A 19,869-nucleotide genomic window follows, 5' to 3' on the forward strand; every position below is an offset into this window, starting at 1 on the left:
TACATCGCGCGATTCTCGAATCGATTCAATAATCGGCAGAATCGATTTTTTTTTTTTTTTTTAAGGATTCACACCTTGAGCATGGAAGAATGTTATATGAACGGAACATTAAGCCTTAATATTTTATTTTAATGCTGTTCAAACATGAAACTGATTACAACCTCTATAAGACTGAAATTTCAGATAAATAATACATTTTCATATAAATCTTACTCTACAAGCTTACTGATTAGTATTTTCTAAATTTGAATGAAAAAAAATCGCAACAATCGACTTATAAATTCGTATCGGGATTAATCGGTATCGAATCGTGACCTGTGAATCATGATACGAATCGAATCGTCAGGTACTAGGCAATTCACACCCCTACTTGATAGTGTATTGTATGATGATGAAATCCTACATACATTTTGATAAACTTCTAATTATTGCTGTCTATGGCGATTAACTTGTCCTACAGACAGCTCACCAGAATGGGGAAGATGAGATCAGCTTGTCAACGCTGGGTCGTGTGTATACAATTGATTTTAACTCTATGCAGCAGATCAATGAAGACACCGGAACAGCACGTGCTATCCAGAGGAAGCCAAATCCACTTGCAAATCCCAACTCTGGTAATCATTTTTAGTTTTAATCAAGTTTCTAAATCAAAAAGGACAGTGTGCTGTATATTTTGTAAATTAAACACGTGGTGCTAGACCTGTCATGACAATTACTATATTGATTATCGTTCGATAAGAAAAAAATGGACTCCGTAGTTTTTTTCAGACTCTCATTTACGTGTATGTTTGTTTACATACGTCATGAACATTTACTCGCAATGCTTTGGTGCCTCTTCCGTCAGTCAGCCTGCTGGTGTACCAGCTGATAATTCACTCACACACGTAAACACTGAGGGTGGAACGGCATTGAAACCCGTTTAAACTGTTGATTAGCATTTGTCCCATTGGGTCATCATAGGCACACAACTCTTTTTCGCATTTGTGACCTGCATTTGTAGCAATAATGGCAATTTAGCATTAATGCTAACTGCACATTGGCTAACAGCTATTGTCTGCTGTGCCCTTCGTACTATTTCATTGCTTGTTTATGCACCATTGTGTCCATTGTGAACTTAGTGGTGACCGGCCTGTTGTGGTCCATTTCGAGTGCCAGAATTGACAGTGAGATAAGCGTTCTGAGATGCTCTACCCCTCCAATACTGGTGCAGAGTTGCATGAAAGTGCTGCACGTTTATACAAACACGTCAAGACATTGTTTTATTCATTTGGCTTTTATTTAGGCGGATATTGATCAGATCAGTTGGAAAACCTTTCTTGATGGCAAGCTGCCTATTTTTCATTATAAAAATCTCACATGTATCCAGCAACGATCTTGTCAACTCAATTTTAGCCACAAATGTACTTTGAAAACTAAGTCTGGAAAATTTTTAAGTCTGGAAAAATGTGTCAGGCCTACATGTTGCATTTATTTCAGTTATGTAGTCCATTTGAGCTGTATCAGCATCAGACTCATGTTTTTTTTTTGTTTTTTTTTCCAAGCATATTTATAAAATAGCATTGCCCTTTTCTCCAGGGAGCCACCAGGAAGTTAGGAGAGAAGATGCACGGGCCCAGCTGATGAAGGACGATCCTGAACTGGCAAAATGTTTTATTAAAACTCTATTCGGGGTCTTGTATGAAGTGTACAGCTCCTCTGCTGGACCTGCAGTTAGACACAAGTGCCTTAGAGCCATCCTCAGGATCATTTACTTTGCTGATGCAGAGTTGCTGAAGGATGTGTTGAGGAACCATGCAGTGTCCAGGTATTTATCTGGGCTGTTGATTTTATTTTATGAATAAACTCAATTTAGAAGGTGCCATAAAAAGGAGCACACTAATTAATGTGATAATTATTTTTCTTTGTAAGACGACTGACTTGTCTTTTTGTATTTTTCCTTCCCCAGTCACATTGCCTCCATGCTATCCAGCCAGGACTTGAAGATTGTAGTGGGTTCTCTACAGATGGCTGAGATCCTGATGCAGAAGCTTCCTGATGTCTTTAGTGTCTATTTCAGGAGAGAAGGTAAGTTTCTCTCATTTTTCTGCATAATGTTTAAAATAAACTATTCTAATTCTGTCTTTGTTTTGTGAATGCCATGGCTAAAATTCAAGTCACTCATAGTGTACAAAGCCACAAGGTCACATGTAAGAAAAATCCCTCACAAAGTCATTGCATTATCCCCCAATTTTTTGTTTTTATGCAGGGCTCCAGTGGGCCCTTAAATGGTCGCATTTCGCCCCTAAAGTTCTCTCATACCAGTTCATTTGCCATTTTAAACTAGTAAATATTTTTGGTTGTTGACAAGCTGGTTTGTCACTGTAAACACTGAGGTCATAGCGGGTAACAGATGAGAGCTAGCTTAATTGGCTTTAGACACTGTTTTTTTCAGGCATTTGGAATTTCAGTTGCTAAATGCAAGCACACGAAGGACCTTGATTTATCTTTTAGAGATGGTAACAGTTTTCTCAGAACCTTCAACTCAAATTGACTCATTTTATACGTAATGTGCTAAGGTTGTTTCTGTTGTGTTATAAGGGTATATGACCTGATCTTGTACATTCCTCTACAGGTGTAATGCATCAGGTTAAAAACTTGGCAGAGTCTGAGAGCTTTCTAGTTACTAGTCCCCCCAAGGCTTGCTCCAGTAGTAGTACTAGTCTGTGTACTACCACCATCAGCACTACATCCACCACGGCTGCAAATAATGCAGCTCCTGACCTGGGTTCTCCTAGCTTCCAACACAGCATGGATGACTCACTGGACCTAAGTCCACAAGGGTGAGTAGAGTTTGATGTTCCTTGCGAATTGCAGGTTCTTTTTAAATGATCAGTGGACTGATTTATTATGATAGAACATTTGAGATTTATTTTCAGATTGATATATTTTCTACAACAACTTTTAATTGAAACATTGTCCAATCAGCGGCTCGCTCATCCCATTTCATGGTGGCCGTCGGCCGCATCTGATTGGACAATAGATGTCATGTCTATCGGGAACTTGCATGGAGCTACAGATACGCATCAGCGCCGGCTCTACCAGAATACGCCTCAGGTTCTTTAGGTGCGAAAAGAGGTGCAAAAGTGTGCGCGCGCGGCTCGCTTTTTTTCTTCTCTCTCGCTCGCTCTCTCGCTCTCTCGCTCTCTCTCTCGCTCTCTCGCTCTCTCGCTCTCTCGCTCTCTCGCTCTCTCGCTCTCTCGCTCTCTCGCTCTCTCGCTCTCTCTCTCTCTCTCTCTCTCGCTCTCTCGCTCTCTCGCTCTCTCGCTCTCTCGCTCGCTCGCTCTCTCGCTCTCTCGCTCGCTCGCTCTCTCGCTCTCTCGCTCTCTCTCCCCTTCTTCTTCTTCTTCATTAAGCAGTGGTTGAGAAGAGCACATTTGTGCATTTGTAACTGATGATTAGTGTCCGTGTGTTTGAGAACAAAAAGTTTGCTAAATTTTAACCCCCAGAGCTGTCGGAGTATTTCGCAACACTCACGCTTACAGATCCTGTTCTACGAGTGTGTGACACTTTGCACCCGTTTTGGCGGTGATGTGAGGTGTGCGGATAAGCAGTGTGTCATAACTGCAGATTCGAGAGCTCGTGTTTGGTGATATTATTTGGTGATTATTTATTTATATTTATATATATATATATATATATATATATATATATATATATATATATATATATATAAAGGGGTGTTAAAAAGAAATCGATTCGGCAATATATCGCGATACTGCAGCACGCAATTCTCGAATCGATTCACTAGGCAGCCGAATCGATTTTTTAACATCCATTTTTGATGGAAAAATATTCAACAAAACATATGTATGTGTATATATATGTTTATGTATATGTATATGCGTGTCTGTCTATCTATCCATCTATCTATCCATCCAGCCATCCATCTAGCCATCTATCGTTTCTTGAGAGATTTTAAAATTTTAATTATATAATGGGAAAAAAATTGCCAATATCCAAAGTTATCAAAACCACCAAAAACAAATAAAATGGAATATCCGTCTTAACAAAAAATGCACTTGAATAAAATAAAACAAAAAAAAAACTGATACACTGAAGCATACAGTTTTTCTAACCAAAATTGCAATTTAATATATATATTAAATAAGCTCAGAAAATATGACATTTAACAGGCAAAACCATGTTCGAAAAAGCTTACAAAGCTTCAGGGTCTTCTGAGTTTGGGATTGCGTTGCGAATGGGAAGCGAACCAACAACGAGCATGGTGCAATTTTCCATATCAACACAAATGGCTACCTTTTCAGAAACAGTTTACTTTTTCTTCAGAAGTGTCAACAGGTCTTGGACAGCAAGTGTTTTAAGTTTTCTTTTATATCTGTCACAATTATAACCATACTCATTGTGCTCCTGTTGTCTATTCTCAGGAGGCTAAGCGATGTCCTGAAGAGAAAGCGATTACCGAAAAGGGGGCCCAGAAGGCCTAAATACTCACCACCGAGGGACGATGATAAAGTAGACAATCAGGGTAAGTTGCTCTAACGTTTGGCTCACACTTACTACTCTGACTACCTTCTGTGAGTATTAGTTTGTCAAGTGTTTAATATTGCAGTGTACACACTACACAAGCTGCAGCATTTGTTAGAAATAATAGAATATTTGTGATGCCGTCAAATTCTGTGCGTTTTTTTCTTTTTTCTTTTCATGTTCTTAACCGGATGTGCTGTACATATGTGTTTTCAACAGCTAAAAGCCCCACAAGTACTCAGTCACCCAAATCATCCTTCTTGGCCAGTCTCAATCCCAAGACCTGGGGAAAACTGGGTGCTCAAACCAATAATGCCAACTCTGAGCCCTCACGCACAGCCGGGGTGAGTGGCCTGGCAAGGGCACCTCCCAAAGACTCAATTTCAAATAACAGGTATGATCAAATAAATAATTGATCTAATGAGGAATCATGGGTTTCTGTGTGCGCTAATGTTTAATTCCGTGTTTTGGCAGAGATAAAATCAAGGCCTGGATCAAAGAACAGGCCAACAAGTTTGTAGAGCGGTACTTCAACTCTGAAAATGTGGATGGCAGCAATCCTGCACTGAATGTACTTCAGAGACTTTGCACAGCTACCGAGCAGCTCAACCTGCAGGTATAGCATACACCTTTTCTTTTACATTATATAGTCACAGTTAAGGTGTCTGACATTTTACATTCTGTTGAATAGGTGGATGGTGGTTTGGAGTGCCTTTCGGCGATCTCCAGTATTGTGTCCGAATCTGATGTGTCCTCTTTTGAGATCCAACACAGTGGGCTGGTGAAGCAGCTCCTGCTTTACCTCACCTCCCACACAGACCGGGACTTGCTAAGTCGGGACTTTAGACTCAAACGGTTCCTCCATGTCTTTATTGGCTGCACGGTGGGAAAAGTTACCTTATTTTATGAACGCTTACAGCATGCAACCAAATTTGTTGTTATTTGCATAATTATACAGAATCTAAATTTAAGGAACCCCAATTTGATGTCATCCTGTCATATGGTGAACAGGTTCCAGGAACAGAGCCTGTAAGTTGTCTGGACCCAACAGAAAATGGGCCTTTCCTGGCACTGGTTCATAAAATGAACAGCTGTCTGAGTCAAATGGAGCAGTTCCCTGTCAAAGTGCATGATTTTCCCAGTGGGAATGGCAATGGGAGCAGGTCAGTTGGTTGATCTTTTAATCATCATTTCATTTAACCCTAAATTGTCAAATCTACGCATGAATTTAATCAAATGAGTATGCTTCTCTAGAGGTTCGCAGGCACTTAAGTTCTTCAACACACACCAGCTCAAGTGTCAGTTGCAGAGGCATCCAGACTGCACTAATGTTAAACAGTGGAAAGGAGGCCCTGTGAAGATAGACCCCCTAGCCCTGGTGCAAGCCATCGAGAGATACCTTGTTGTCCGAGGTGAGTGACAAGCTTATCCACATTTGCTGATGAAGAGGCCAGCAGCTGATTTATACTTTCTCTTCATGGTCCTCTGCTGTGTAACTGAGCTGTAACCAGTTCTTGTGCACTCTCGTGTGCAGGGTATGGCCGAATCAGAGAAGAGGATGAAGACAGTGATGATGATGGTTCGGATGATGAAATAGATGAGTCACTGGTATATGAACAACTCGATGCAAAATGCACATGCAAAACCTATTTTTATTTTTATTATTATTGTTTTTTGGCGTTGACCCTAATGTAATCTTTCTGGTTATGTAGGCTGCACAGTTCTTGAATTCAGGCAGTGTACGCCATAGACTACAGTTCTACATTGGTGACCACTTGCTGCCATACAACATGACAGTTTACCAGGCTGTGCGACAGTACAGCCTTCAGGCAGAAGAAGAAAGGGAGTCCACAGACGATGAAGCAAACCCTCTCGGGCGAGCAGGCATCTGGACCAAAACACACACAATATGGTAAGTTTTTCTAATGCAGAGGTGTCAAACTCATTTTAGCTTGGGTGCCACATGGAGGAAAATCTGTTCTACCCTTAGACATACAATGAATATTCAATGAAAATTCAGTAAATATTCAACTTGCATGAACTCAACTCAATGAGTGTATGGATACTTATTATACTACTAATTGCTGCTTTGTTTAGTACCTCTGAAACTTATATTTATAGAACATGAGGCATTACATTTTATGAAAGCTTTTGTCATGGTCACATGATTCACTAGGTGACAATTGTCAACGGCGGTCCCAGCATCCTTAAATTTCTCTGTGGTCCAGGATGGAGTTGAACATTAAACATCCCCTGTTCAAGCTAAACACCTGATTTGATCCTACTCTCAGGTATAAGCCCGTTAGAGAGGATGAGGACGGCAGCAAAGACACTGTGGGGGGGAAGAGGGGCAGAGCTCAGACTGCACCAACGAAAACCTCGCCTCGCAATGCCAAGAAGCAGGATGAGCTGTGGCATGGTGAGTTTCTCCAAAGCTTAACAGTGCAGGGCATTTGCCTCAGTCCGTTAAAGATTAATCTGCACTTGAACAATGTCTTAGAAATCACTCCCAGGTTTTACAAGGGCAAATGTTACTGTATTTTAACATGTAAATATAACAAAGCCGTTATCTATTATTTCCAGATGGTGTGTGTCCCAGCGTCATCAATCCCCTAGAGACATACCTCATTTCCGAGCCTCCAGAGAGCATAACCTTTGATGACCCCTCTTTAGATGTCAACCTGCTGCTGAGGGTTCTGCACTCCATCAGTAGATACTGGTTCTACTTGTATGACGTAAGTCCCCAGCAATTAAGAGGAGAAAAAAAAAAATTGTGACTCTTTACGGTTGTATTTTTTATTTTTCTTATTCTTATTCTTATTCTTATTCTTATTCTTCTTATTCTTATTCTTATTCTTCTTATTCTTATTCTTATTCTTCTTAGTATTCTTATTCTTCTTCTTCTTCGTATTCTTATTCTTATTCTTCTTCGTATTCTTATTATTCTTAGTATTCTTCTTATTATTATTCTTATTAATTCAATCTCTGGTGTAATAACCTTATTGATTGATTGAATTATTTTTTATTTTACTATTATTAATTCAATGTCTGGTGTAATAACCTTATTGATTGATTGAATTATTTTATTATTATTTTATTATTCTTAAATATTTTTTATTTTATTATCTGTTCTCATTGCTGCTGGACATGTAAATTTCCCAGAGGGAGCCATCCCAAAGGGATCAATAAAGTCAAGTTTAAGTCTGTTTAAAAACAAAACAAAAAAAAAACTGTCTAACATAATTAACCAGAGCAATCACTGTTTTTGATAGAAATTATATTACAAAATGGCAAATAATTTACCAGTGGGCATAGTAGAATCATAGAAAACTAACAGACCCAACATTATGTATGCTCCTGAGTCTGTCCAATTGAATATTAAATTGAAAGGAGCGTGTTCAAAAAAATTGTGGGGTGTTCCATTAGGGAGGTAATTATATCTGTGGGGGAAAAAAAAAAAAAAAAAAGGATATGAATCAGGATCAAGCCAGCACATTATGCATGTATTTTTCTTTGAAAACCTGAGAAAAAAATGGGTCGCTCCAGACATTGTTCATAAGAACTGGGTACTTTGATAAAAAAAAAAATATATATATACATATATATTGGAGAAGGGATAACAAAGGCGTGCTAAAATGATATCCAATGGTTTAAACTAAAAGCACAACCCAAGAGAGGTGGAAGAAAATGGAAAACCATTTTAATGAATCGAAGAATAGTCAGAATGACAAAGACTCAACCAATGATCAGCTCCAGGGAGATCAAAGGACGGTCTTAATTTAAGTAAGTACAATTAGAAGACACCTATGATAAGCTAACCTATCAGCAAAAAGCCCTCATAAAGTCCTATTGTAAATACACAAAACCCCCCAAAAAACACCAAAGGTTAAAGGAGACATATTTTTTAAGTTTGAAATAGTTACCAGTATTCTTAATGATTATGGCATGAATTTGGCAAAATATCCCAAGGCTGAAGAATCAAGCCATTACAGTTTTTGTTGTGGTGAAATTGGCTTGTTTTGGGGGGCGGATCTTGCAAACGTAAAAATGCTGGGCCAATGGCGAGCCAATCTTGTGGTAAACTGTGAAGCATTGATCTGCCGTTTCTTTGTGCCTTGTTCGATGGCGTGACCTTGCAGCGGCACGCCACTTGTGTCTCCTTGCGGAAACAAATCCCACAGTGTCGGGGGCAGCAGGCACATCTCAAAACATAAATACCATGCCACTTCTTCACGAAGCACTAAAGCCATGTTTCTAATGTTTAATCCCACTGCTACCAAAGGGAATGTATCAGAACGTTAAAAAGTTGATTTTCCATATGGCCCCTTCAAATGGCATTTTAGTGCTCACTAACAAAATATTTTGTCATGTTTAATTTTATTTTATTTTTTATTTATTTTTATTTTTTTTATTTTATTTTTTTTCAGAATGCTGTGTGTAAGGAAATCATTCCCACCAGTGAGTTCATTAACAGTAAGCTGACTGCCAAAGCCAACCGTCAGCTCCAAGACCCCCTTGTTATTATGACGGGGAACATCCCAACTTGGCTCATCGAGCTCGGAAAGACTTGGTAAATGTTTCTCCCTTTCTCTTGTGTCGTAGTAGTTGCAAATTGGTATTGGACCATGTTCTCATGTTGTGTTCTCTGTGCAGCCCTTTCTTCTTCCCATTTGATACACGGCAGATGTTGTTCTACGTGACTGCATTTGATCGCGACAGAGCCATGCAGCGTTTACTAGACACAAACCCTGAGATTAATCAGTCAGATTCTCAGGACAGCAGAGTTGCACCACGTCTTGACAGGAAAAAGGTGTTCTTTTCTTTAATCTTGTAACTTGTTATAATACCTCATAACCATTGTCACATTTATCCTTCCAAAAAAAAAAAAAAAAGACTTGACAGACTTAATGTTTTATCTTCAGCTCTGTTTGTGTTCCTTGTCTCTTTTTAAAATGCTTTAAAATGTGATTTTGTGTTCCACTCGATCAGAGGACGATAAACCGAGATGAGCTGCTCAAACAGGCGGAGTCTGTGATGCAGGACCTGGGTAGTTCGCGTGCAATGTTGGAGATTCAGTACGAGAATGAGGTACTTGAACTTTTTGACGCAGCAGTGGACTTTAAAAACGTCTTAGCCTAAAATTCGTTCTGTGTTAATGTACATGAGGATGGCAGTTTACGAGAAAGTTCTCTGTTGAGTTATGGATATGATGTAATCCAATTTTATAGGTCAAAATACTCTTACGAACCTGCGCTATTATATTAGTGTTAAGTATTTGTTAAATATCGATAAATATTTCAATTGTTTAGGATATAAATATGAAAGGATCTAATGAAAAACATTAAGCAAAATATTTCAATTCAAATTACTTGTAGGACATAAAACAACCAAATGAAAAACATCAAGTAAAGCAAGAGCAGAACACGTGTTCTTGTGCTCAGTCTTGAAATATTTTTATACCGTTTTTATACTTTGACTCTCACACAACTGCTTTTGCATTGCATTATTAAATTTACTGTTTTCATTCTCCAGGTGGGCACAGGTCTTGGTCCCACTCTGGAGTTCTACGCTCTAGTTTCTCAAGAGCTCCAGCGGGCTGACCTCGGTCTGTGGAGGGGTGAAGAGGTGACTCTGACGAATCCGAAAGGTGCGACCCTATACAATGCATTGTTTGTTCTAAGGAAACATGATCACCTGTTAGTGAAATCGCTGCTGGGTATGCAAAATGTGCTGGCACGTTTACCTCACGTTTTCCATGTTTCCGTTGGAATAGGAAGCCAAGAAGGAACGAAGTACATGTTCAGTACCAGAGGACTCTTTGCGGTTCCATTTGGCAGAACAACCAAACCAGCACACATAGCCAAAATCAAAATGAAGTTCCGCTTCTTGGGGAAGCTAATGGCCAAAGCCATCATGGACTTCAGACTGGTGAGAAATTAGTCATTCTGTGTTTTTGCTGACCCCTTTACATGTTAACATACTGTTCATGTTGAATTCAAACTATTTTTTTTTGTGTTCTACTCGTAAAAATATGTCTGAAATGTGATGTTTTTAAAATTTATACAAAATACATAAACATGAAAATATTTAAACATTTCAATCTTTAGTTACCATATTTGCGTTGGCCACTGTCAATGTTTACCGCAAGGACATTTGTTGCAGATGCAGGCATTCACTCATTGTAGACTTCATTGCTATGGAGGAATACACAAAAATAAAAGGAAAAAAAAAAGAATGGGGATATCTGCATTCAGTTTCATCTGAAAAACATTAACGTGTTAACATTAATCCCCCCCCCAAAAAAAAAAAAATGCTACCATAATCATCACTAGTTAGTATGCACTCTGATGCTTGTAGACGACATGCGTTAGTTGGTGTATACATTTTTGCGAATGATGCTTGTGTGAGTGCCTGTTTTATGCCTTTCCATGAAGTACAGCTCACAGTTTTGTACATTTTCAATAATGCCTCACTGTCACAGTACCGTCTCATGACTACTTCACTGGAGGAACGCACTTTCCACTAAACTGTGCCCGGTTAAACTTAACTCAATATAAGTAGAAGTTCTCCAGCTAACCTTAACACAGCTTAGCACAACTTACTGCCTGCACCTCTTACCAATAAATCTCGAAGCAATGATCAAGTGTGTGTAAAGTGACATGATTATTTTTGGAAATGCGTATGAAACGTAAATCCCATCCTAGCATGACACCTATGGCTGGATCTTCCCTCCCATGGCCACTGGAGGAGCACTTGAGCTGGCAAGAATGCTCAAAATCAGACCCTGGCTCATATGAAAAAAAAAAAAAAAACATTTTTGATATGATCTTGAACTCAACAATTGATGTAGCCAATTATGAGTAAAATTCTTGGCCTATGTCAAAATTGACGGGGAACATGTCTCTCCATGAAAGATGAACAGTGTGTAAGGCGGGGTCCCCAAACTTTTTCCTGTGAGGTCCACATAACGTTTCCCTTTTCTGATGGGTGGCCGGGGTCAGATTGTAACAGAAAAAAAAAGCGCGGCGATTGCAGGGGTGCCTAAACGTAAACATTTATTGTTTTATAGGAAGCCACATATAACCAAATATTAACATTAAAGTCTTGGCCATGGAACATTAACATTTTGTTGTGCCGTGCACAATCTTAACAGGTAAAATTTCAATTTACTTGTCAAAGCAGAACCTCTCTTACTTAAATGACGAATATGAACAGCCTCTCAAACTTTTAGGTTCCATTTGGCTTATAGGCACCAGTTTGCCACTCTCTCTCTCATCTACTTCCCAGTGAAAATCACAAAGCAAGCAGGCTAAGAAATCAAACATAAGTGATACAGCACCTGCATGTAGCACAAAATATTTCACTACCTTCACCACTATTTGTGGTGTTGGATTTTATCACAGAAGATTTTTATTATATTTGTTTTCTAAAATAAATATAATAAAATGTCAGCAAATGTATGAGAATTACTCATTCGTTTTTTTTAGTACACTCACTCACACCAACACGCACACATTAAAAACATGTCTCCTGAGTGTCGAAGCGAACCCACGCTGCCTGCATCGAAGGTAAGCGACTTTACCACACCGTCCCACCACCCAGAGCCCACTCATTCAAGTTGGAAAAGTGACCATACTTGTGTTTGTCTGTCCCCTGGATGGCTGTCAGCTCCTCGCGCATCTCAAAGTTTGCGCTAACGCTAATGAAAAAAGGCGATTTGTGTTGTCTTGTCCTGCAGCTGGCCATATTGTGGCGGGATAGTTGCATTCAGTGTTGGGCACTTAAGTCTCCCGTCGATTCCCCTAGTTGAGACACCCTGCTTTCGCCAAGTGCTTCTGCATGTTGAGCGAATGATGACTCGAAAAATACCCGAAATGAGACAAAAACGAGAGGGACTCTTTTTCTCATCCCGATCAACGGACAGAAACATTCAGTCGGTGCTCAGTACTTGTAATTAATCGAGGCTTGCATCGTTGCCTGTGTCCAACTTCACGCACGCCAAGACTAGGTCCTCCGAAGGCCGAACGTGTCAGCTACATGACGTCACTCCCGGCGCAACTCGACAGCATGCACGGACTTGCGTAAGAATGGAGTGTCGGTCAATGTGCAAGTAACTGACAAGCAGCATTGACAATCCATGACCATCAATTAACCATTGTGTAACTCGGTGAAAAGTGCGCGTTGATAACGACGGGAAGCAACGTCAGACTGCAGGGCCGAGCTCTTTATTTATTCCCTCCCCCCCCCCCCCAAGTTTGGGAGGTGGGGGGCACTGGTATTGTTCAGGGGGCCGGGCCAAATGTGAAGGCGGGCTGTAGTTTGGGGACCCCTGCTATAAGGGTTCAAACATGCCATTCTTGGTAGTACCTGAATTGTTCCCCAAATAAATTAATGCTTGTATTGTTACCAGCTGGACCTGCCGCTGGGGCTGCCATTTTATAAGTGGATGTTGCGGCATGAGACGTCTATAAACTCCCATGACCTGGTCAACATTGATCCTGATGTTGCAAAATCCATCCTGCACTTGGAGGATATTATTCGCCAGAAGAAGAGGCTTGAACAGGATCGTTCACAGGTAAACTTACTGGTATTTTTCATTTTTACAGAATGAATCAGGTGAATGTGATTTTTCAGCTTGTTTTGATTTCTGTTTGTTACGCTCCTAATATGGACCTTGTGTTGTGTATAACTTAGTAGCTTTTTGATTGGTCTTTCCAAAGTATTCCACATTGACAAACGAGTAACCATTTCATGTATTTGTGTGTAGACGAGGGAGGCATTACAACAGGCGCTGGAGAGCCTGAATATGAACGGCTGCTCAGTGGAGGACCTGGGGTTGGACTTTACACTTCCAGGATTCCCCAACATTGAGCTGAAAAAGGGTGGAAAAGACGTGCCTGTCACGATCTACAATCTTGAGGAGTATCTCAGGGTATGGCATCACTTGACTTTTTTTTCTTTTTTCTTTTTTTTTCTTTTCCAGTGCTTAAGCAAGAATAAAACATGTGGCTCGTTTAGGAACAAGATGCATTTTGCCTCCTTGTTGACCTAAATCAGGAAATGGAAATGGAAAATGGATTTTGCTCAAACTAAGCCCTTAAATGGCATTTAAAAAGCCTTAAATACGATATCCAGAGGCATTAGAAATTTAAATACAACTGTTGTAAAAACATTATGGTACCGTTCACGCCTCATTTTCCACAAGTTGCGCAAAGGAGTCACTATAACACAATTTAGCAATAATAAATAGAATATTTGTAATTAACAATTAACAAAATGGCCTGGATTCCACAAGTTGCTTCATTTTCCAAATGCAAATTGCTATGAATTTGAGAAGAAAAATTTACTGTTCCTTTCACTTTGCGACATGAAACACTAATGCCGCCTAGTGGCAGATAATAAGCTCAATTTATGTATAACTCAGTTTCACAGTCCTTTTAACTGTTTAGTATATCTTAACATTCATTAATTATGAATTACTATAAAAGCACTTCATCAATGAACTAAGATACCACCACATTTATATTTTGTAACTATATTTGTCCACTTTATGTTGAGTATGGAAAAACATGTTGAAACAAATGTTTTATTGCACATTTAGAACAGACGTGTAATGAATCGTGACTTAATGTTCATGTAATCCCTAACATAAACCGTGCATGTGCCGCGCGTCTGTATGTTGTACGACCTAGCCATTAAATTAAAGGATTCCAAATGGCATTAAATTACATTTCTTGATACATGCAGAAACCCTATAAAATAACGACACTGCTTTTTGTCTCTGCTAGTTGGTGGTGTACTGGACTCTGAATGAAGGAGTATCAAGGCAGTTTGAGTCTTTTAGGGAAGGCTTCGAGTCGGTCTTCCCACTACATCACCTGCAGTATTTCTATCCAGAAGAGGTAAGCACTAACCCCCAAATTTTACCATGTCAGTAAAAGCACGTTAGTTGCCGACCTTGCCGTCTCATCGTCAACTGTGCTCGTCCATCCATGTAGCTTGACCAGTTGCTGTGCGGCAGTAAATCCGAGACGTGGGACGTCAAGACGCTGATGGAGTGTTGTCGGCCGGATCACGGCTACACACATGACAGGTGAACTTGCATCTATCCTGGTCATTCATTTTGTCTTAATGTTGAATGTATTTGAGGACGTAATATTTGACCTCACCCGACAGCCGGGCAGTGCGGTTCCTGTTTGAAGTGTTGAGCAGCTTTGACGCCGAGCAACAGAGACTTTTTCTGCAGTTTGTCACGGGAAGCCCAAGACTGCCCGTTGGAGGTGAGTCAGCGCACGCGCATTCCCTCACGTTTCCGGCTATAAAAATGCCAAGCGTGTCCGAACTATGTCAGCGCCGCTAACTAGACCGCCCTGTGTCGCTCAGGTTTCCGCAGCCTGAACCCCCCTCTGACGATTGTGAGGAAGACGTTCGAGTCGACGGAGAACCCCGATGAGTTCCTCCCTTCAGTTATGACCTGCGTCAACTACCTGAAGCTGCCTGACTACTCCAGCATTGAGATCATGCGAGAGAAACTGTTGACGGCAGCCCGCGAGGGCCAGCAGTCGTTCCACCTTTCCTGATCTCCCCACATCTCACATTCAGATGCCTTCTTCAGCGACTGAAATCATCACTTCTAAGTTTTGTTTTGTTTTTTTGTAATCACATACATTAAGGCTTCATGTACAGCCTTCTTGTTAGAGAAGCAGCTTGCAGAAAAACTTTAAATATATATTTGCTGCCCCGACTCTCAAAAAATATTTCAAAGAATAAAAAAAATAAATAAAAAAAAGACAGGTGTTCCATGACACAGATGTTAAAACATAAAAAGAGTTAAACCTATATCAGTAGTTGAGTAATGTTAAAAATGATGAACATCTGGGTGATATTTTAAATTGCATTGCTGTGTGATATTTAAAAAAAAAAAAAAGAAAAAAAAAGAAAAAGGGATGTCTCCTCTCCAAAGTGGACAGCGAGGGGAGGGTGGGGAGGGTCCATCAAGCAAGCTAGGTTTACTTTAGCTCCAAAGATCATTTGTACAGACAAATTTGCAGACTTTGCTCATTCTATACATTTGATAGAATAGCTCTTTGTTCTAGTCATCTTCCTCCATTTGTCCGTCTGCATTCTCCTTATTTTGTTGCCACCCAACATCCAGCTGTTTCCAACCCGTTTTGTCTGCGTGCGTGTTCACTCTTGGTTCGCGTTCGTTCTTGCTTAAATTACAGTTGGTTGAATGTGGGTAGTGAAGAGCGCATATTACCTTCTTATTTTTTATTTTTTTTCCTTCTTCTCCCCCCTCCTTAACTAAGTTGGATTGTATTCTGGCCTCCACCTTTTATCAAGAGCTTCAGCTCAGATGGAAAGTTGTTACCAATGCGTTGATCTGGTTCAGGTGTTTTGCTCTTATTTTGCTTACAGTTACCGTCTTTCTGTTGGGCCCTTAGTAGGGTTATCTCGAGCAACCCTCAACACAATGTAGCTGGGCACAAAATTTTGACTGGTCTCATTTTATTGTTTCATGGCCAGATAGCATTTCAAGTTCATTTATGGAGTCAAATTTATATGCAGTTTCACACCCTGTTTGAGGTGAGAATGACTGCTTTTCTGTTTTCCTATTTTTTTTTCATTTCCCCCCTATGGTCTTCATTTCTTGCTGTAGTGTTTTTTTTTATTTTTTTTTTTATTTTTTTTTCTTTTCTTGCACTGCTGGCTTGGAACAAACTGGTGTGCACCTGCAGTCCGTGGCCAGGGGAGGGCGCCACTGTCTGCTTTCCTGGCCCAATCGTTCATGTGCTGGTTTCTAAGATCTGCAATAATTTACTGCATCAGGTTCATGTTTTTACCTGAACATAAATAAAGTTAACTGTTTGACTCATGTTTGGTGGTTGCTTATTGTTTTCACTCGATTAGGTCAGTGCCTCCTTCAAAGTCCCTCAAGTGTGACAAGTCGAGACAACATTGGTGGGCATAGTCACCAAACCTTTGGAAATACTGCCAACAAACTTAAAGGGTACTTTACTTAGCCATTTTTGGCAGTCAAACATTATTTTGCCTATAATTTTATATTTTCATTATGTACAATTAGTACCTTTAAAAACACAACAACTTGCTATCGACTGAAAACGACATCACAAGGGCTCAGGTAACCAATCACAGCTCAGCTTGTAAATGTCACACGACCAAACCTAGAAAACAGGTGACCTGTGATTGGTTACCTGAGCCCTTGTGATGTCATTTACAGTCGACAGCAAGTTGCAAAATGTGTTTTTAAAGGTACTAATTGTACGTGAAAAATAATGAAAGTATCAAATTAATTATAGACAAAATATTAACTTTATTGCTATAATGGGCTAAATAAGTGAAGTATGTCTTTATAACACTGAAAAAATAATTACCCCCTTCATCTAATGGCGAGTAGGAATTTTGGATCACTCTTTCCAGAATGATTTCCGCATTCACCGGATGAGCGCACCCAACCTTCTGGTGCAGGGGTACTTCAGCGGAACGCACTATTAATGTGCTGTAAAACTCTAATCCCAAATCCTTAACCCACTCAAAAAGAACAGGGGCCGCTCCTTGCCACAACACTTTGTCTATCAGAATTTTAAAACTAATAATTAGATCTCCCAGAGCCCTAATTTTAACGGCTTTCGCTCTGGTAATGATGTAATTGCTTAAAATGATTACTACACAAAAATACAAGCCGTTTTTTTTTCTTTTTCCTTTATATATATATATATATATATATATGTGTAAATTATGTATTGTAGCTCCTCTACGGGTCCACAACCTGGTGAGGTTCTCTGAAGGAAAACAAATTGCAATGGCCACTACCGGAAAGGGCGTTGCACTCAGAGATTTTCCCGGAAACACGTCACGGCTATTTGTGCATCAAGTCCATTGTTTCAACTGCCATATTAGAGGGTCTTCTAGCATGAGCTGCCTGTTTAAGGCCACACCACAGCATCTCAATTCTTGGCCAACCCAAAACCTTACTTTTGTTCTTTTGGAGCCATTGTGAGGTGGTTGTGCTGGTGTTTTTCGATTTGTAGTCCTGCTGCATGACATGGTCCAAGAGCACTTGAGTTTCAGGGCAAAAACTTTTGGCCAGATGTTATCCTTCAGGATCTTCTGGTAAACAGCAGAATTCATTTTTCCGTCAATGACAAGTTTTCTTGGTCCTGAGGAAGCAAAGCAGCCCCAGACCATCAGTGCTACCACCATGCTTTACTCTTGCAATCATGTTTTTGTTTGTTTTTTAAATCAAATTCTGTGCCATTTTTACATCGGATGTAACTGGGTGCACACCTTCCAAAAAAAGTTCAATTTTACTCATCAGTCCACAGAATTGCCTTCTTTGACCAGTATCTTTCGCATAGTGGAGTGAATACTGACTCTAACTGAGGCCAAGGTCTGCAGTTCTTTGGATGTTTTTCTAGGCATGTTACTTTTTTTATTCTTGAGATTTTGCAGCCGACTTCACTTTGTCTAACAGATTCTGTTTAAGTGATTTCAGATTCAGACTGATTGAATCAATTTCTTTGATTGCGTGTCTCATCATCTTCCTCAAAGTGAGACTGTTAAGCCTCGTTGGAAGGCCGCCTCCAATCAGAGACGACACTTAATGAGAGGGGAAAGCATCACTGACTCTCTGCCAAGAGATGGAGCGTTTACGGAGGGGGCGGGGTGTGAGTGTGGGTGCGTGTGACGTCACTGCTTAACAGTACAGAGTAGAGCGCCCTCTCTCTCTCTCTCTCTCTCTCTCTCTCTCTCTCTCTCTCTCTCTCTCTCTCTCTCTCTCTCTCTCTCTCTCTCTCTCTCTCTCTCTCTCTCGTTTTGCTCTCCTCCCGCATCCCAACCTTCCTAGTCAGCCGGCTATCAGTGTCGCCCAGCGCAGGCTCCACATTCTGCCAGCGAGCTCCCTCACATACTCCTGCAGAGCCAGCAGAAGAGCAGTCGAACACGAGCATCAAGATGAGCTTAAGCTTCACGTCTACCCTATCCCTCCTCCTTCTCCCCTCGCTCCTCATCTGTGGCATCGGCGCCGTCCCCTCCCCGTTCCGACTGGCCCCGGACACCCCGGCTCCGGCCGAGCCCACGCCGACTCGGGCTGCGCCTCGGCCGGACCCTTGCGAAGGTCGACCCTGTCTCAACGGGGGACTGTGTCTGGCCCTCCCGTTTCCGAGTAGGCCAGAGGACACCTGGGAGTACACCTGCACGTGCGGTCAGAGCTTCACTGGACGTAACTGTGAGGTCAGTCCCTAAAGTTGTTTTCATTTTTAAACAAAGACATGCTGAAGAACACTGGTGTCTTTGGTGTAGCCTAATAAGAAAAAACAATCATCCTGCGTCCCTCATTTGGAGAGCTTGTTCTGTTCTCCAGAGGTTAAAAGTAATCAGCATCGGTGTCAAACTCATTTTCATCATGGGCCACATTCTAATGGCTCCCTCAGAGGGCCATTAGTGAAAAATCGTGTAGAAGTCACCTCATCATAATATGCTACCCAGCATTTTATTGTTGTTGCAACAAACTGAATTTGAAATTTAGTAGTGGAAAATAGCGAATATGTGAGTGGTCAGCTGTTCAATTCACTTTCCAAAGTGAAAGAAAAAAAAAAATCACATTTTGTTACAGATTTTCTGCCCAAATGAAAAGACAAATCCATTCACCAGGAAAATTGAAATAGCCACTATGGCTACAACTAACAATTATTTCATTAATCAATTAATCTGCTGATTATTTTTCGATTAATTGGTGACTCAGATTAAAAAATAAAATTAAAAAATAAAAGTTTACCTTTCCATCCCTCTTTTCGAAAACAGGACATTACTCTATTTCAAGTTGATAGTGCACAATTAAGATCAATTTTCTGGTGTAGTTATTACGTGAAAGCAAGTGTTTTATTTTGTTCATCGGTACACATTCATGGAGGACTAAATTGTTGTTGGGGAGCTAAAATTCCGAGCATTTGGATAATTTTAAATTAATAAATGATATCTTAACAGTCATGGACTATCAAAAATAATTATCGATTAGTTTGGTATGTGATTAGTTGTCAATTAATCGTTGCACCTCTAGTAGACACGTTATTTATCTTTTTAGACCACCAAAAAAAATGATGTGCTGGGCTGAATCAGGCCCCCGTGCCTTGAGTTGGATATCTGTGAAATATAGCTTTCATAAAGCTGTCTAGCTGCAATGTTAACAATATCACTTGCAGTATTACGCATGTGCTATTTTTTTTATGGTTTTTCCTGAACATAATACAGTATTTTGAGCAAAATGCTGTTATTATGATGTGGTGATGTATGTACAGTACTTCATTTGTGATAAACAAAAGCAAC

At 40.3% G+C, this 19,869-nt stretch overlaps 2 protein-coding genes across 6 annotated transcripts in view; both read left to right on the forward strand.

The window, feature by feature from the left end:
- trip12 (thyroid hormone receptor interactor 12) overlaps nucleotides 1-16,399 on the forward strand; it is a 34,977-nt gene extending 18,578 nt beyond the window's left edge. For 4 of the 5 annotated variants that reach the window (XM_077540735.1, XM_077540736.1, XM_077540737.1 and 1 more), the window contains exons 18-42: nucleotides 461-614; nucleotides 1,576-1,804; nucleotides 1,946-2,064; nucleotides 2,612-2,819; nucleotides 4,425-4,525; nucleotides 4,744-4,918; nucleotides 4,999-5,140; nucleotides 5,216-5,407; nucleotides 5,536-5,687; nucleotides 5,779-5,936; nucleotides 6,059-6,132; nucleotides 6,237-6,436; nucleotides 6,816-6,943; nucleotides 7,108-7,259; nucleotides 8,952-9,094; nucleotides 9,178-9,334; nucleotides 9,514-9,612; nucleotides 10,057-10,171; nucleotides 10,298-10,452; nucleotides 12,935-13,099; nucleotides 13,292-13,456; nucleotides 14,313-14,426; nucleotides 14,523-14,617; nucleotides 14,701-14,804; nucleotides 14,908-16,399. In XM_077540735.1, the coding sequence (XP_077396861.1) occupies nucleotides 461-614; nucleotides 1,576-1,804; nucleotides 1,946-2,064; nucleotides 2,612-2,819; nucleotides 4,425-4,525; nucleotides 4,744-4,918; nucleotides 4,999-5,140; nucleotides 5,216-5,407; nucleotides 5,536-5,687; nucleotides 5,779-5,936; nucleotides 6,059-6,132; nucleotides 6,237-6,436; nucleotides 6,816-6,943; nucleotides 7,108-7,259; nucleotides 8,952-9,094; nucleotides 9,178-9,334; nucleotides 9,514-9,612; nucleotides 10,057-10,171; nucleotides 10,298-10,452; nucleotides 12,935-13,099; nucleotides 13,292-13,456; nucleotides 14,313-14,426; nucleotides 14,523-14,617; nucleotides 14,701-14,804; nucleotides 14,908-15,104 (3,693 nt within the window). In that variant the 3' untranslated portion in view covers nucleotides 15,105-16,399. The remainder of the gene's footprint in view (nucleotides 1-460; nucleotides 615-1,575; nucleotides 1,805-1,945; nucleotides 2,065-2,611; nucleotides 2,820-4,424; nucleotides 4,526-4,743; nucleotides 4,919-4,998; nucleotides 5,141-5,215; nucleotides 5,408-5,535; nucleotides 5,688-5,778; nucleotides 5,937-6,058; nucleotides 6,133-6,236; nucleotides 6,437-6,815; nucleotides 6,944-7,107; nucleotides 7,260-8,951; nucleotides 9,095-9,177; nucleotides 9,335-9,513; nucleotides 9,613-10,056; nucleotides 10,172-10,297; nucleotides 10,453-12,934; nucleotides 13,100-13,291; nucleotides 13,457-14,312; nucleotides 14,427-14,522; nucleotides 14,618-14,700; nucleotides 14,805-14,907) is intronic. The other variant, XM_077540739.1, reaches the window with a different exon arrangement.
- Nucleotides 16,400-18,349: 1,950 nt separating this feature from the next.
- The window catches only part of dner (delta/notch-like EGF repeat containing), a 49,325-nt gene continuing 47,805 nt past the window's right edge, over nucleotides 18,350-19,869 (forward strand). The window contains exon 1 of the mRNA XM_077541998.1: nucleotides 18,350-18,777. Coding sequence (XP_077398124.1) covers nucleotides 18,499-18,777 — 279 coding nt within the window. The 5' untranslated portion in view covers nucleotides 18,350-18,498. The remainder of the gene's footprint in view (nucleotides 18,778-19,869) is intronic.

This window comes from Festucalex cinctus, chromosome 13 (assembly GCF_051991245.1).
Source record: "Festucalex cinctus isolate MCC-2025b chromosome 13, RoL_Fcin_1.0, whole genome shotgun sequence".
NCBI classification, from domain to species: Eukaryota; Metazoa; Chordata; class Actinopteri; order Syngnathiformes; family Syngnathidae; genus Festucalex; species Festucalex cinctus.